General features: G+C 44.7%; 1 protein-coding gene and 1 long non-coding RNA gene across 6 annotated transcripts in view; one reads left to right on the forward strand and one right to left on the reverse strand.

The window, feature by feature from the left end:
* Positions 1–10,985, reverse strand: part of LOC113997697 (MLX interacting protein) — a 49,620-nt gene extending 38,635 nt beyond the window's left edge. For all 5 annotated transcript variants that reach the window (XR_005563193.1, XR_005563192.1, XR_005563195.1 and 2 more), the window contains exon 1: positions 10,615–10,985. Coding sequence is in view for 1 of the 5 variants with exons in the window: in XM_027739762.2 (XP_027595563.1) it covers positions 10,615–10,985 (371 nt within the window). In the remaining 4 variants the exon portion in view is untranslated. The remainder of the gene's footprint in view (positions 1–10,614) is intronic.
* LOC113997699 lies at positions 10,536–15,975 on the forward strand. The gene is made up of 2 exons (XR_003544191.2): positions 10,536–10,712; positions 11,937–15,975. It is a non-coding gene; the product is annotated as an uncharacterized LOC113997699 (long non-coding RNA).
* Positions 15,976–16,234: the final 259 nt, after the last annotated feature.

The following is a 16,234-nucleotide window of genomic DNA, read 5'->3' on the forward strand; positions in this document are numbered from 1 at the left end:
CCCTTGCCCTACATTAGAATTCCGATGCCAAGGCAGTGAAGTCCCTGGCACAGGCAGGGCCATGTGGATGAGAAGAGTGTTTTGGACAAGGAGCTCACGTGAGCTGGGGAAGGGTCTGGCTGTTGGATAGAGGAGTCCCTGCCCCTGCAGCCTGGCCAGAGGTCTCCTGGCCATGCTGGCCAAGGTCACTTCAGCTGTTGTTGAACTGCTGCAGGCAGAGCACCCGTTACTATGGGACCTTGAGGGAAGGGAGAGTAAACAAAGTGGCAGAGGGAAAGGACAGCCAGGATTTCGAGTAAACATCCCATGCTAGAGAGTTCTGAAAACAACAAACTTGATAGATCCCAGAAGCAAAGCCTTCTTGGTGCCTCTGCAATGTTTGCTCGGATCTCGTTATGCAGACAACAACCCCGATCTCTGAGGAGTAACAGGCTCCACTGTTGGAAGGATCACTGAAAAGAAAAGGCCTCATCCTGCTTCCATGTGCTTCTGCAGTTCTGTTCTGGGCAGCGGTACAAGAGGCACACAAACTTTTCAGGACAAAACAGTTGTACACTCTCCTTCCTTTGCTCCTCCAGCCCGGCAGGACACAGCCAAGCCCACGGCCCTGCATTCAGCACAGCCATTCCAATGGCAGCAAACGCTCCGGCGTTCACACAAGCTCCCAACACAGCTACCTCTGGAGCATCCACATACACAGGACTCTCTTAGAATTCCAGGGCAGATACAGCACAGGAGGCAAGCCAGGCTGAGGGAGGACCACAGACACACCACACAGAGGGGTCAGAGCAGGGCACACTTGCAGGCTGCCACCTTCCCCCCAGATTTGCAAGACCCAAGTATAAACAATGCAGCTGCTGTCTCACCCCCAAACCCAGTAACAGCAATCCTCTTTCTCAAGAAGGGCAAACCTATTGCACAAGTGCAAGGCTATCTGGATCTTCTCCTTACCCCTCAGTCACCCTTAAGGCTCAACTCTTCAATTCTTGTTCTTATTCACAAGCCAACCCTAGTACAAGTAAACCCCAGCCAACACCAGCAAAGATGAGACCACCTTTCCATCTCCCAGCTGAGATGGAAGAAGCCCTTTCAAGCTGAAGCAGAAACAAAGCTGTAGCAAAATCAGATCCCTGTACCTGGATAAGGACAACTCTTAATGGACTAAAGGGGGATCTCTCAACCTTTCTTCCTTTGCTCCTTTGGCTCAAAGCAGCCTCACCTCTTTGATTTCTGCTCTGAACTGTCCCCCCCAAAATTCTCTCCTTTGCTTCCCAAATCACTGGAAGAATGCAGAGGGACACACTGTTAATCTGCAATAATACAAACACCACAGATGTATTCTACCCATTAAGCTATCCTCTGCTTGCTCTGCTGGGGTATAATTGAGCAATAAAGATACCCTGGAAATCCAGAAACTTCCCATCATAACTAAAAAAAGATAAATGTATCTCTGTATGTAGGAAGGCATTTAAATATACAAAATATTACAGTAAAAAAGGACATTAATATAGCAAAAAGGACTGTATCCAGTGCTTCCTTGCACCACACAATCAGCTAAACTAGAAGTAGAGAGATGAAAAGGCCTCTAACTGTACATTAGTATTGTAGATAATGTGCTGCATGAACACAAAACCAAGGACAAAAAGCTCTCTAACAAGTCATTAAAATCTTTCTGTGCTTTTCAGGAAAAGTGATCAATTCATTAAGCACCATGGTGAGCTACTTACCCAGCTGAACCCTTTCCTCACATCACTGTAGTCACAAACCCTGCCAGGGCCAAGGGTTATCTGGGGGTCAGCAGTGGCCTGGCCAAAACACACCGACATATCACTAATAGGAGCAAATCAGATTCTTTCACTAATACCCTGCTACAAGATAATCTTTGCAGTGGCCTGCAAGCTCTTCCCATCTGGTCTGTCACCTTTTGTTTTACAGTCTCAAAGGCGACAAAGCAGCTCTGAGAACCACCCCTGACACCCTGAGCTTTGTATCTACATGTACCTTGCAAGTGGGCTGGATAATCAGCCAAGGGAAGGAATTTTTTCCCTGGGCCTAAATGGCTTCCTAAGGTCCTTTCCAACACCATTTTCTATTATCCATCTGACAACATAGCTCACAACCTAACTAAAAATACTAGTCTTCCACAAGGTAACTGTTGCTGAGCTTGCTCTTAAGTAGCACACAGTTTCCATACCTTAAGGCACAAACTGAAATCTGCTTAACAGAGAGGGAACGGTAATTCCCCTGCAGCCAGTCATTCACACCACACAGAATGGCCAAGGTGTCATCCAGGCTCTCCTTTCACACTTGCTCCTCAGAGGCATTAAGCCTGCAAGGGACCTATAAGAGATTGTCACATGTATGGGAATGGCAGTAAGATAAACATTATCCCTGCGGGAGTTGGAGTGAACATCTGCTCTATCCAACGCTACATTTAACCCAGGGAGGCAGAGTCCAGAACTGCAGCACATCCAGCCAAGGCAGGAAAGCAGACCAGGAGCCCTTGTCATTCCTGCCGGCAGAGTAAAGGTGGTCCCTTCACAGGCAGGGTCCTCCTGAGGCCTGGAGCAAATCTCTCCTGCAGAAAGGGGTGCCTCTAATGCAATCAACCATTTGACAGCTCAGGGAAGCTGACACCATTTAGACTTCCAAGGCCAACAAAACACCTCTCCCCAGGTGAAAAATCCGAATTCCTCTATGCATAACGCAGCTCCCGCTGTTCTAAAAGCGGGAGGGTTTTCTAGAGTCTCCAAAAGGCCACCATCAGCACCAGACTCGTGAATCCAGAGTGATGCTCCAGATATTGAAGCTTCTTCGGATGAGAGCAATGATGCCTCTCAGAAGCACAGACACCAGTCACAGCAGGGAGCAGGTGTTTTTCACAGGCAGTTCCATGAATGCCCAAGGCACTCAGCAGAGCTCTGCCTTCCAGGAGTATTAGGATTACCATTAAAATATCAGTCTGGTTTTATTACCTTGTGATTTGTATCTGTAGGATTCCTCATCACTTACAGAAACTTTTCTAACAGAGGTGTCAATAAGCTGCACATCTTCCTCGTCCCCTCCTAAATCTTCCTTCCATTTATCTCCTTCATTATTTAAGTTTGTAGCTGAAGTGTCATCTCTGATACTGCTTCCTTTTAGACTCCTATGTGAGCTCACTTCCAAACCTCACGCCTTTGTTTCCCCTTTTCAAAAAGGTCAGCACACACATCTGCAGCTCTGAAGTGTTGAGAATGTCTGGGTCATTTTTAGAGGGGAGAAAGGGAGGAAAAAGCAGTAGCTGATTTATCTAAGATCAACAGCCAAGAAACCAAGGGCCAGTGAAGAGTTCTGTGCTTGTGTCACAAAGTAAATAAGCTGTGGCAAACGCGCACTGGAACGTTTCCGACGGCAATTGCTCTTCACTCACAAAGGGATGGCCACATTAATTATATCAGGAATGGCACCAAGTCAGCCTCTTCTATGTTCAAAAACAATCAATCAAAAGTGGCCTTCCAGCTCCCATTTGAGCAAACAAACAAAAAATTATTTGAAAAGACCATGTTTAGAATTTCTATTCTAGCCATTTCTGGAAAACCTTGCTTTTCCTAACCTCATTTTTCAAGCCTTCCTGCTTCAGAAACTGTGACAATGGTGTAACCCCAGCTTGCACTAAAAACAATCAGATTCAGTTTTTTCCATCGCTGTCTGAAAAACAAAGAACCAACTCTATTTTCTTTGGAGGCAACTGAAACAAGTACTTTTCCTAATCATCTTCGTAATTGTTTTATGGGCATGTTAAAGGTTTCCTTCCCAGAGCCAAAGGAAAATTGTATGAAAGCTGTAAAATATTTCTATAGCCATCAAAGAGTTTAGAAACCTTGTCTTCTTCCTCAGAAGAAGCTTAGAAGTTTTGTCTTTCAAGAAACTGCTTGTGCCAATGACATTAGGATATCAAAGGATGAGGGAAACTGTAAACACCAGTAATTTCTGCATACAAAGAAAGGAAGCAGCAAGCATATAGTCTGTAGTCTACTAATTAAAAATAAAATACCAGATTAAACCCAAACTGGTCCAAGTTCCTAACTGATAAGGTTTTTTTGCTGTTGTTGTGTTTTAAAAAACCCCTTTCTCTCTAATAGCAAAAGGCAGCAAGGCAGCATGAGAAGAGCCAAACCAGGAACCCCAGCTCTCCTACCCCTATTTTACTGGGTGATCATCCATGACTTCCATATCTGGGTCCATCCACCTCATTCCCTCCCTTTATCAGGCACACCCTCCTGAAGTGATTGCTATCTAAGTCTCCCATCACAGATCAAAGCATGGGGAATAAAGGCTGGACTTTGACTCCAAGCACACCTTTAATCATCTACCCTCACTTTCCATATATTCTTCCCTTTCATACATATTTCTCCTGCCCTGAAGAGCAGAACATCGACATCTTTTCTCCCCAACTCATCTCATTCACATCTGTCCTCTTTATCAGATCTCCTCAAAGTACAGCTCCAACCTCTTTTCTTCTCCACAGTGTCCCTACCATCCCCAGAGACTTCCCTTTCCTCCCTGCCATTCCATCCAACCCTCCTGCTGAACATTTCCTCACTCACACAAGTTCAGGGAGTTTGTAACCCGGGCTCAAACCCACTCAGTCAGCTGAGACAACCTTTGTTTGACTTGAACTTCACAGTATCTTTTTGCCCCCCCTTCCTGTTTCCATCCTTGTGACCTCTGTCAGCACCATCCAGCTCATTGTGTGGCTTCACCCTGGCCCTTCTAATTCATTCAATGCATTCCTCAAAGATCCTCTTAATATCACTCCAAATCTCAGTGAGTTTCCACCCTCATTCCTTGTCCTCTCAATTCTTCCTGATTTGCAACAGATCCAAGACCCGTTATTAGGGGGAAAATCCCACCCACACATAACGATTTAGAATTTACTCTCTACTTCAAGCCTGTGACATCCCAGAAATGCCCAACCTTCAGCTCAACACGACCACAAAGCTCCCTTTATTCCTCCCCACTCCTTCCCAGCTTGCAGCATCACCGGATACCCCTTTGTTTGATTAAGACTAATCATAGCTTAAGGACACACAGTCAGATAAGCAGCTGCTCAAGTGACTGTATATCAACTCTGCTTTCCAAAAGAACGGAAAGAATGGAAATTTTTTTCCCCCACATGGGAAAGTAACAAACAAGAATGATTCAGTGACCTACTAAAGGGGCATGTGGAAAAACATGAGTAAAGCTAAGACCTGAATTTCGGGTTTCTTGGCTTTAATTCCTCCTGCCACTCAGTAGAAAGAAATTAAAACAGGTAAAGGGGAGAGAACTGGAAACCAAGGTGTGAATTTCTGTTGCCATCAAACTCCATTCAAAGCACATCATAAACGTGCAGCACAAAATCTTCACTAAAAGTAATGCCAAATCTCAACAGTTCAGCCAAGTTTTTTCAGAGCATGCAACAGTTATTGAGAACTGGCAATCTGAGGACAAAGCAGCTCCCTCTTCCCTGTTTCAGCAATCCATCAAAAATTATGATTATGAAATCTATGTTGTATTTAAGCCAGGAAATAACATCTGTTTACTGAGCGAAAACACCAGATGAAAACTACACCAAAACATGTACATGGCAAATCAAAAGATGATATCAACAATATGTTTTTTTAATGAAAAACGTGACTACTGTGCACATACCTCTATAGTAACACCCTGCACAACCAGGCCCACAGAAACCACTAACAGCTTGGGACCTGCAGAACCACCAAAATAGCCAGGAGCAACACAAAAAAAATTGTCCCTGTATCCAAACCTCTGTCTGCCAAATTTGTCTGTTCTTCCTTTAGTCATGTGTAGCCCTGAAGACACCAAGACCTTAATCTGAACCAAGGCCGTCTCACACTACCACTACTAAGTGTTTACTTTGGCAAAGAAATGCTTCTTTGAAATGAGAACAGCTCAGCAATCATTCTTCAAACTGTCCCCAGGTTCAAGGTTGTCAAGGTGGAATTTAAAAGTGCATCTTACTCAGAGCTTAAAAGCTTGTGACTATATCAAGCATTTGACATAAGCAGGGTAAGAGGCTCAGAACCAACGTCCTGGTTCATATTGCACCCTGAATACAGCATCCTTGCTTTGAAGGGACCTTTATTATGGTTAATAAAGACTTATACCAGAGCAACTCTGTTTAAGTTTGGCCTCATTCACAGGGTGAATACAGGTGTTTTTATCAGAGTGGTTTCTAAAAGCAGCATGTGAAATATGTAACTAAATTCTGGAAGTTTTTAATCTCAAACTTGCCATCAGCACTGTTAAGAACTTCCCCAAACACATGATGCATTAACAAAGAATATGTGGCAAAGGTGCTCTGGAAACAAGCTGACCCTTAATGTCAGTCCACTGAGGAAAGGAATATTTTTGGCTTATATGAAGCGAAGGGGTCATATTGCCAAAGAGGAGAGATAAAATCTGGAAATGACCCGGTAAGCTGTTCACAAGGCAGCCTTTGTCCCAGTTCCCAGACCCCACTCTCCTGCTCCATGCAACTTTAACAGGCAGGACCCAGAAGGCTTTAGACAAGTATCTCATGCCAGTGTTAACACTCTTACCTCAAGTACAACACCTGGCACGGTGCTTAAGCTCTTATCAGGAGACAAGAGAACTCTGAGGCTACTCAAGAATAACTGGGCCCACAAAGTCATCTTCATCTACCCTATCAACCCCACCACTAAGGTAGGCACAAACTGACATAATAATATGTAACAGAAGTTTAAAAAGAACATCACCCAGTGTGAGTGCGAGTAGTATTGTTAATAATTCCTAAAATAAACCTTGTGCTTTGTTTACATGACCTACATGACCACACACAACTGAGTGGCCCATCCTCTCTACTGCAGAGATTGTCTCCCAGGCAGTGCACAAGAAGGGAATCTTCATACAGAAAATTAATGACTTATGGGGTCCCAGAGCCTCATCAGCCTCTTATTTCTTTACAGGGCACGTATACAACACACTGGGTAAGGGTGACTGAAATCTGCACTGTCACTTATCCACTCTACATCCAGAGAAAATAACAGAAGAATTGTCTTAAATCTACTTTTTCCAAGAGCAATATTTCCTATTCCCTGCAATGATTACATTAGTCATTCCACCAGGATTTACCTTGCTGTCCTAGAGACAAATTAGCACAAGGTCACTGACTCCTAACACATTTTTCAGAGTTCCACATGCAGTTCAGAATATGCAGATCTGCATTTCCAAGTGCCTATTTCAGGTTTTGAACATTAGACAAACTATACATCATTGTTCCCAAAGCAGAGTTTTCCATAGGAAAATCCACTGTCCCATATTCCAGCCTCTTAGGGCAATAAATGGTTTACAGTGCCCTTTTGTAAAGCACAAATTTTCACGTCACATAAGCCTAAGCCTTCAGCCCACACTCCACATGGAGCTGAACAGGATTCTTCCACTGAAGACAACAGGTCTCCAAAACTAAGAGAAAAAAATTCTTCTGCCCCAATCTCAGGAAAAAAACCCCTTCACGATATGCTGTTGCTGGAACATTTCTGAATACAGTTCTGCTTTGGGAAGTTATTTCTGGGTAATGTAACTATTTGGATAATGGTAAAGCTACTATTAAAGGCCTTTACTAAATATCAAGATGACATATCATTTTACTTAATTCTGCATATTGCAGGTCATACAACCACGAGCACAGTTTCTCATTAGAATGAGCAGTGTCAAAGGTCTTTTTCATTTTGGAAAGCACATTTTTTAAGATCTTTTTGCCTTTACAGTGGCCTGCCTGCCACAGGGCAATCCTAGCCACCTACACACAGCAAGGTCTGCAAGGTCACCTTGTTTTAAAGAGCTGAGATGAAGGGGCTAAGAGGGGAAAACCAATGTCCTTTCTCCTCTGTCAGTGTGGTACAGCTCCCACAATCAATCTCAGGAGAAAAACGGGTGACATTTAGATAAAGCCCAGTCTGCGTGACACCTGTTGTAAACCCCAGTGTTTATAAGCAACTTATTGATTTAGAAAATTGTTTTTAACCTGCTCACTGTACAGGGGACTATGCTATAGGCATATTTTCCCCTGTGGAATGGCTTATCTGAAATGAGACTTTTCAAGCCGTGCAACTGGATACGTGACTGAAACAGCTGTGCTGAACATGAGAGTCAGGTAGGCTTGTACTGCTCGAAGGCACAAGGGAATCACTTTTCTGGTGTTCAGAAAGGGCTTTTTTTTTATCATAGAAAGTCTGACAGTTAACAGCAGAAAGCCAAATTAAAAAGAATAAATAAATTACATTATAATTAAAAGAGCCCAGACCACACCACACATCCGTGACTCAGCATAAATTTGGTCACTTTCAAACATAAACCACCCGAGGTAATGACCAAGGTAATGACCGAGGTAATCTAGAAAAACTTTGCTTTCTAGTCCGTCAGCAAAGTTAATGGATAACACACATTTTACTGCTTCTCTTTAAAACTTTAAACACTGAAATACTAGAAAGGGGTGTCACGTGTAAGTAAATATTACACAGAGAGCTCCGTTACAGCAGCTTCCCTGGGATCGTATTTAACACAGCTCTGGAAACACGGGGAGTCAGCTCGTGCCCCCACAAAACAAAAAAAACCACTTCTGCACCTTTCTGTGCTACAGTTTTGGTTTCCACACCCCCAGTTCTTTTCTAGAGTGAACTTCTATCCAGCACAGAAAATGTTAACACAGAATCCGAGTGTTTTGTCAGTGCTGGATCTGACATAATGGGAAAGGTACAGCTGAGGCAACAGCCACGAAATATCCCCATAAACCAACCAGGATCAAACCCAACCTGAAGTACAGCACAAAAGGCAGCTGAGGAGAGTATGTTCCCTGAGGAGAGTATGGACAGAGACCTACAACCTACATGCTTAAACAAATCAACTGTTCAACAGAGATGGCTCTTCATTTCATACCCACATTCATCACCCCAAATCAGACTTTCCAAAATTATTTTAATCCTTTTTAGATCCAAGTTCACAGTCTGTTTGTTGAGCAGATTTAAAAATTTATCCCAAAGCCATCAAGTAATCAGGCTGGATCTGAGCAGGACGTTTCAGGGCTGCAACTAAGCAAACCCTAAGGTACCCAAGCACAGAAGCATTAACAATGTGCTTTTCTTTGGCAGCCTCAGAGAAGATATTTTCTGCACCTTGTCTCATACTACCACCAGCAAGCAGGATAAAATTATTTCTTCTAAAATAGATTTGGTGCTCAATTTGCACATCTGCATCCAAGTTCAGCACTGTCAATAAGTGTAATAGAATTACTCCTTTGCATTAGATGTGATCCTCAGTTTCAAAACCCAAGGACACACAAGTAGAAGCACAAAACAAAACAAAGCTGATAGAGGCCGATGAGCAGCTGCACATGAGCAGTCTTTTTATGGCCCTTGTAATACTTGTGGTTCCTCTGCATGTTCCTCCCAGCTTGTACAATAAAGGCAGACTGGTTAATTTTCCATTAAGGTTTACATTTTTACTCCTTTTGGAAGTGCAAAGTATTTATGTCCACTGTTGTACACACCTTATCCGAGGTTCGCTCTCCTGCCAATAACTAATACCGTGCTCAGCAAATATTATAAAAATTTGAAGATTACTTACATTACACCTTCTCAGTGCTGTACAGAACAGATAGATTTATTGTTTCCCCTTCATTGAGCAATACTTAAAAAGAGGAATTTGGAGTAGGCAAAAGTTAATTTTCTTTAAGTAAGCTAACGTGGTTCCTATAAATGGAAATAAATATTTCTGTTAATATGCTCAGAGGCATTTTCCATCATCCCTTTTAATCAACTTCCAAAATACGCTCAGCAGAGAGCATCAGATTGGATCCAATTTCTGCTATATCACACGGAACAAAAGGCTCCAGCAGACACACATCTTTCCAAAACACTTCTATTCCACAGCTCTGCCTCCATTTTGGATGACAGACAAAGGGGATAAATGTGAATATAACGCCTTATAGAAGAGATGAAAAGCACAACTGAAGTCAGAGCAAAAGGTGCAGATAAATCCAGGAAGTGCTGCTGCCAGCTGCAACCACCACAGGAACAAAGGAAACAGCGACAGAGCCCGCTGGCTTGAATTTGTTATAGAAATAAAATTTGGGGAGGGGAAAAAAGGAAAATTGGCCGGGTTTCACATGGAGCGGGGCACGAGGGTTCACTTTGCCCTTTAAGGGTTTCTCCAGGGACTGTTCAGCACCAGAGGCTCCCACTCGCTCCCAGCCTGGCCGTGGGATGCTGAGGGTTCCCAGCGGCACCAGGAGCCGGGACCCCTCACCCCTCGCCCCCCATCCCTGACCCCTCATCCCGGGGGGACGCAGTGACAGCCCCCCGGCCCCCTCTAATCCACGGGCCTCAGACCTAAGGAAAGAACCCGCGGGGACCCCCAAGTTCACTGAACACAAAAGCGGCCCCGACCCCCCGCGCGTGGCTCGGCTCGGGTCCGCTCGGGGGGTCCCCAACGAGGGGCGACGCCCGGGCCGCGCCCCCGCCCCTCACGGCGGCCTCGGGCCCCCGGCGCGGTGCCCCCGCCCGGCCCCGCCGGGGCTTCCCCGCGGCCGTGCCCCGCTCCGGGCGGTACCTGTAGGCCAGGGACATGCACTCGAACAGCTTCGTGAGGGACGCGTCGATGCTGAGGCGGCCGCCGGCGCCGCCGCCGCCGCGGGCCGCCCCGAACTGGTAGGTCTGGCAGGTCTGCTCGTTGACCGTGTCGAAGTCGTAGCCCTTCTTGGGCGGGTGTTCGCTGTGCGGCGACGAGACCATGAAGTGCCCCGAGTGGATGATCTGCGGGCCCGGGGGCTGCCCCCGGCGCGGCCCGCACCGCCGTCCCCCGCCCGGCGAGGCCCCGCCGTCGTCCGTGTCCGACGAGTCCTCGTCGGGCTCGGTGCGGGGGGACAGCGGCCCCGCCGCCCCGAGGAGCCGCGCCGGCCGCATGAACACGTCGGCGGCCATGGCCCCGCTGCCGCCCGGCCGAGCCCGCCGCCCGCTCTGCGCCGCCACCGCCCCGCTCCGCCCCGCCCCGGCCCGGCCCCCGCCGCGCTTAAAGGAGACGGAGCGGCCCCGCCGCCGCCCTTCCCCTCAGACCCCGCCGCCCCCGTGGCACCGGCCCCGCCTGAGGCGACGCGGCCTCGGGGGAGGCACGGCCCACCCGGGTCAGTTCACCCACCCGGCTCATCCTCACCCATCCCGGTCACCGTCACCCACCCCGAAGCCCACAAGGGACCCCCCACCCCCCGGGGTTCCACCGGGATCACAAAAAAAAGCAGAAGGTATTGGTGCTGCTGCGCTGTCCCCGCTGCTGTTGCTGTTTTGAAATGTTTTTTGAAATTTTTTTTTTTTTTTTGTGCTTAGGATAGCCGCAGTCAGAATGCCTTGCTGGGAGATGGCAGTTAATGCTTGGTTTAATTAAGCCCTAATTAATTTAACCCTGACCCTAACCCCGCTCCTGCTGAGCATAACTGGTATAAATGAGCCAGCAGGGCACTTCATGTGGCAGGTCAAGGAGTTTAAAAAAATCCCCATAAACTCAAACACAAGAAGTTTCACCTCAACATGAGGAAGAACTTCTTTCCATAGAGGTGGAACAGCCCTGGAATAGCTGCCCAGGGAGGGTGTGGAGTCTCCCTCTCTGGAGACATTCCAAACCCACCTGGACATGTCCCTGTGTCACCTGCTCCAGGTGACCCTTCCTTGGCGGGGGGGTTGGACGATCTCCAGAGGTCCCTTCCATCCCCAACAATTCTGTGATTCTGTAAAACATTCCTAAACTTAAGGGACTGTGAGGAACATGGAAATGTAGAGAATAGTCCAGAACTGGCTGAAGAATGTTGACGAAATAGCAATTGTGCTAAAGTACCTAATTTAAACTGTCTTTAATACACTAAATTGCTTATTATTTTTCAGAAGCCATCTGCAAGAAGCCAGGGCACCTGGAGAAGAAGCTGGAGACCTGCAGCAAGCACTGCTGGAGTCAGAGAGAGGGCAGGACACGGAGCTTCTTCTGCCAGGCTCGTGGCTCATACCCCACGGTACCTGCTCGGTGGCACCTGTGAAGGAACCACAATTGTTCCTTCTGGGGAAGGAATTGTTCTTTCCAGGGGAAGGAAAGATCAGATTTCATCCTTCTTAAAAAAGCGTAAAGAAAACAATGGATCCTGTAGGTCAACATGAAAGCACAGCAATAGGGCTGGTGAGGGGAGAGAGCAGCATCCTACAGCACAAACCTCATACCTGTACCTATGTGTACACAAAGTCAAGAGAAGAAGCCTTGAGTGTCCTCTGTAGAGCAAACCTCCATCATCAAGAGAGCTATCCTACATGCCATACTCCAAAACATTGATGCTAAATTGTGAATATTACTTCAGTTCTAGGACCTCATACTTAAAATGAAAAAACAGGCTTGTCTACACAGCCATGCTCAGGAGGGAAAAAAACCTCCAAACACTGAATTGCCACGTGCTACATTCTCTGCTTCGTAAAACCAGAAATAAGATCAAGGGAAACTCAAGAGATTGAGAGCAAGTCTTGGGCATGCAAAGAAGAGCATTCCTGCAGTATCCCAATTACGCCCATGCAATGATCCAGCATTCCCCATTAGCATGAATCAAGGCTGATCACTGTGTTTAGGGGAGGAGTGGTAGGTCAAACACTCCCCCACACATGAAAGCAGCAGGAAGGCACGGCCACATCATGTGAGGGCTCTCTTAGAGATCTTTAAAAATCAAAACCAACATGCAGTTCTTACTTAGCATCACATACGACTCAAATTCTGAAGGCCAGTCATATTTAGCTTCAAAGCTGGTTCTTGCTACCTTATATTAACATTTGCTTAAAAAAATAGAAAAAAAAAAAGCTATCTCCCAGCAAGGCATTCTGACTGAGAATACTTTAAGTACAAAAAAAACCCACAAACATTTCAAAACAACATTCACAGTTTTACAATACCTATTTTAAGTCTTCCATGTAGTTCAAGAACTAAACCTGAACTAAAAAAATCATGACACCTCAGTAACAGCACTGTGTAACACTTTGATGACAACAGCCTATACATTTACCTCACTTAATTCTAAGCAAGCCACGCAGGCTTCATCCCATAGGAAAAAAGGGATAACTTGTCAAAATAAATTTAGGTAACAATGCAATTTTCTAGGAAGAGTAACAGTACCAACCATCACTTATGGCACAGGCAGCAGCCTTAAGGTACAACTAACATTTCATAAAGTTCAAGGTTTTCTCCTCTAGTCAGGTGCAAGGATAGGGGCATCCCTTAAAATAAATCCAGTTATTTTGGAAACAGACCTCTTGGTTTGCCTTAAGATCAGCATTTAGCTGATCAGTACCAGGTCAAGCCTGCCTGTTCTCCACTCCTCCTCCACAGTAAGGAATTCCAGGAAGCACAGGGAAATACTAAGAGGCCCCAGCAGCATCTTTGGAATATGTTTTTTCTTACTGTTTCTTTTCATCAATCCCCAGTAAGAGGTGAAACACAGGCCTCTGTCTTCTGATGTCTTCTGATCAAGGAACATCAGTTCCTTTAACAAGGCTTTTAGCACAGGAGGAGGACTTAGCACTGCACTGCAATACACAGTGAGCAGAGACATTCAAGCTGTTCAAAGACATACCCACAGTGTATTCCACACTACTTAGCGGTGAGAGATTATCCTCCTAAATCTACAGACAGGAAGATAAGCATTCCCATACTGATGAGGGAAAGAGCTCAGGGAAGCTTCCTCCCAGCCTCAGACAGGGCTGGCTGCAGGCTCTGGGCAGGCTCTGCTGGCCGTCCTGCTCCCAGGAAAACCACAGGGACAACCCGTGTGTGCCCTGCTCCAGGCTCCTGCTGCTCCTTCGCCCTTCCCTGGCACAAGCCTTACCTGTTCAGAGGCCTTTCCTTCTGGGACCCATCTTGAGTTACATCCTTGCTGCAACCTGTATTCTCTCTCTCCAGTTCCACCCTGTATGTAACTCCTTTATATACGTCTGTTAGTTCAATTCACTGATCTGGAGAAGGAAAAAAACCAACTACATTGCAGTTTCTTCCCAGATTAGTGAACTGTAGGGGTTAATGGGGATGTTATGAGCACCCCAGCAAATGCAAGGCAGGGAACAAACCCAACTGGGAGCAGGCAGGCTGGGCTCGCCCCTCTGGGAGCAATGAGCCAGCAGGGCAGTCCAGCTGCCTGTGGAAACCACAGGCCACTTTGGGACAGAGCACATAGAACACTAAAAATAAGCTGGACACTTTATATCCACCTTGAATGTAAAGAATCTTTCCAAAACTCCTCAGGAGTTTTACCCTTGCAAGCACCGGACTCGAGCTTGTATCCAAACTGAAGCACATTTCCACACTCTGCCTTCCCTCCTCCCTCCAATTTAAGTTACTGCAACACATAACCTGAGTACCAAACGAGGAATTTGGTACTTAAATTACCTTAAATTACCACATTATTCTGCAGGTTGCTGTAATTACATGGGCCATATCTATTCTGTTTGTTGTTCCGCCGCCTGCCCCACCACACTGTCAAGACACCTTTGGACTGCTCAAAGGTGAATCATTTTACACATTACCAAACAAGACAGCACCACAAATGAACATTTAAAAATGCCATTTATAAAAAACAGAAATTTATTGTAAATTAAAAAAAAAAACCAAAGCAAAACAAACTGAGGTTAAGTTTCTTGATAAAAATTATTCACACAGCATTCGTGTTGTGATTTTTTATTTTATTTTTTTTGAAATGAAACCATTGTACATTGTACAAACCATAACTACCGATGGAATAAATAAGTGAAAAATTATACTGCTGTACAACACACACACACACAAATCATAAGATGGAAAACGATTAGGTATTGAAGAAAACAAAATTCTTTACACCTTCTAACAGGCCCTTAGATATAAAGAACATTCCAAAACATGACAATGTTTATGTATGAAGATAGCCACCCAAAACCGATATTTTATACTGCCTTGTTGATTTATTTTTTTTTTTGTTGTTTTGTAAGTGCCAGCACTTTTTGGAATGTTTTAACAACTACTTTCCCAAGCATAAAAATTCCAAGGAATAGTTCTGCTATAAAATGTTTGGCTGAGTAAATCGCTTATCCGGAAGGCCTTCCCACGTGTTCCACAAACTCAGCTAAGTTACTTACTTGCTTCTAGTTTCTTTATTTTTTCCTTTTTTTTTTTTTTTTAATTTTTTTTCTTTTTTAGTTTTTTATTTATTTATCTGTAACTGAAGCTCCAACATTCAGCATTGTAGCAAGGAAGCACTTCTTGATATTTGCACTATTTCTAAAACATCAGCTGTATGAGAACTTTCAGTCATCTTGAAGAAAATTACATCTCTCCTCCTGCTCCACCTCTCAATGCTTTCAATAAACCCTTTTACGGTGAGTTCATAAAACAAGTTTCGGGTAGAGATAGGTCCAAGCCAAAACCAGCTGGATTTAGATCTCGTTTCAAACCTCAGGTGGATTTGAATTCCATATTCTGGTTTGGTCCCATCTGTACTTTCTGGCATTAAAATGTGTTTAATCACATCCGTTGGCCCATAAATGTTATCAGGCACTTCAAAAAAAGACTAATAACAGTCTTATACACTATTTTGGATTTCTTCATACCAGATAATGTCAAAGTCTCTTCCCTTAGAGACTGACAATAACAGGTCTAAGGAACCCAAATCTATCTGCTTGTTCAGTTGTCTGTTGTCACTAGAATCTCTGGTTAAAATAAAAGATCTGAATGTATTCTCTGTAAGCTGTAAATAAAGGATTCCTACCTCAGAAATAAAGCCTCTAGGGAAGATGGTTATGATGCCTTGTCTTGTAAGCCACAGAACAATGAACAGTTCTGAGCAGAAGCCACAGGAGAGAAAAGGAAGTTTATAATTAAACCTGTTGATGTCAATAATGCCAATAAATGCTTCTATCTAATGAAAAATTTGAGGTATTTTTAGTGCTATTTATATATTTTATTTCTTCCTAAAGTACAGGAATTAGTTCCTAAATGAAAAGTCTATTTACTCCCTTGGAAACGTCTACAAAATGAAAATTAAAAACTTGCTGCGATGCACCTGAAGAGAGGGATTAGTAAACTCGACTAGTTGTCAAAGGTGGCATCAGATTTGTTTTGTTTTAGCATTAAAAACAACAAAAAGTTAGTAAATCAAAAATATTTTAAAAGTTTGAATCTTTCTAGA

The sequence above is a fragment of the Pipra filicauda genome, unplaced genomic scaffold, assembly GCF_003945595.2.
Source record: "Pipra filicauda isolate LSUMZ 115617 unplaced genomic scaffold, ASM394559v2 scaffold192_size1418226_pilon, whole genome shotgun sequence".
NCBI lineage: Eukaryota > Metazoa > Chordata > Aves > Passeriformes > Pipridae > Pipra > Pipra filicauda.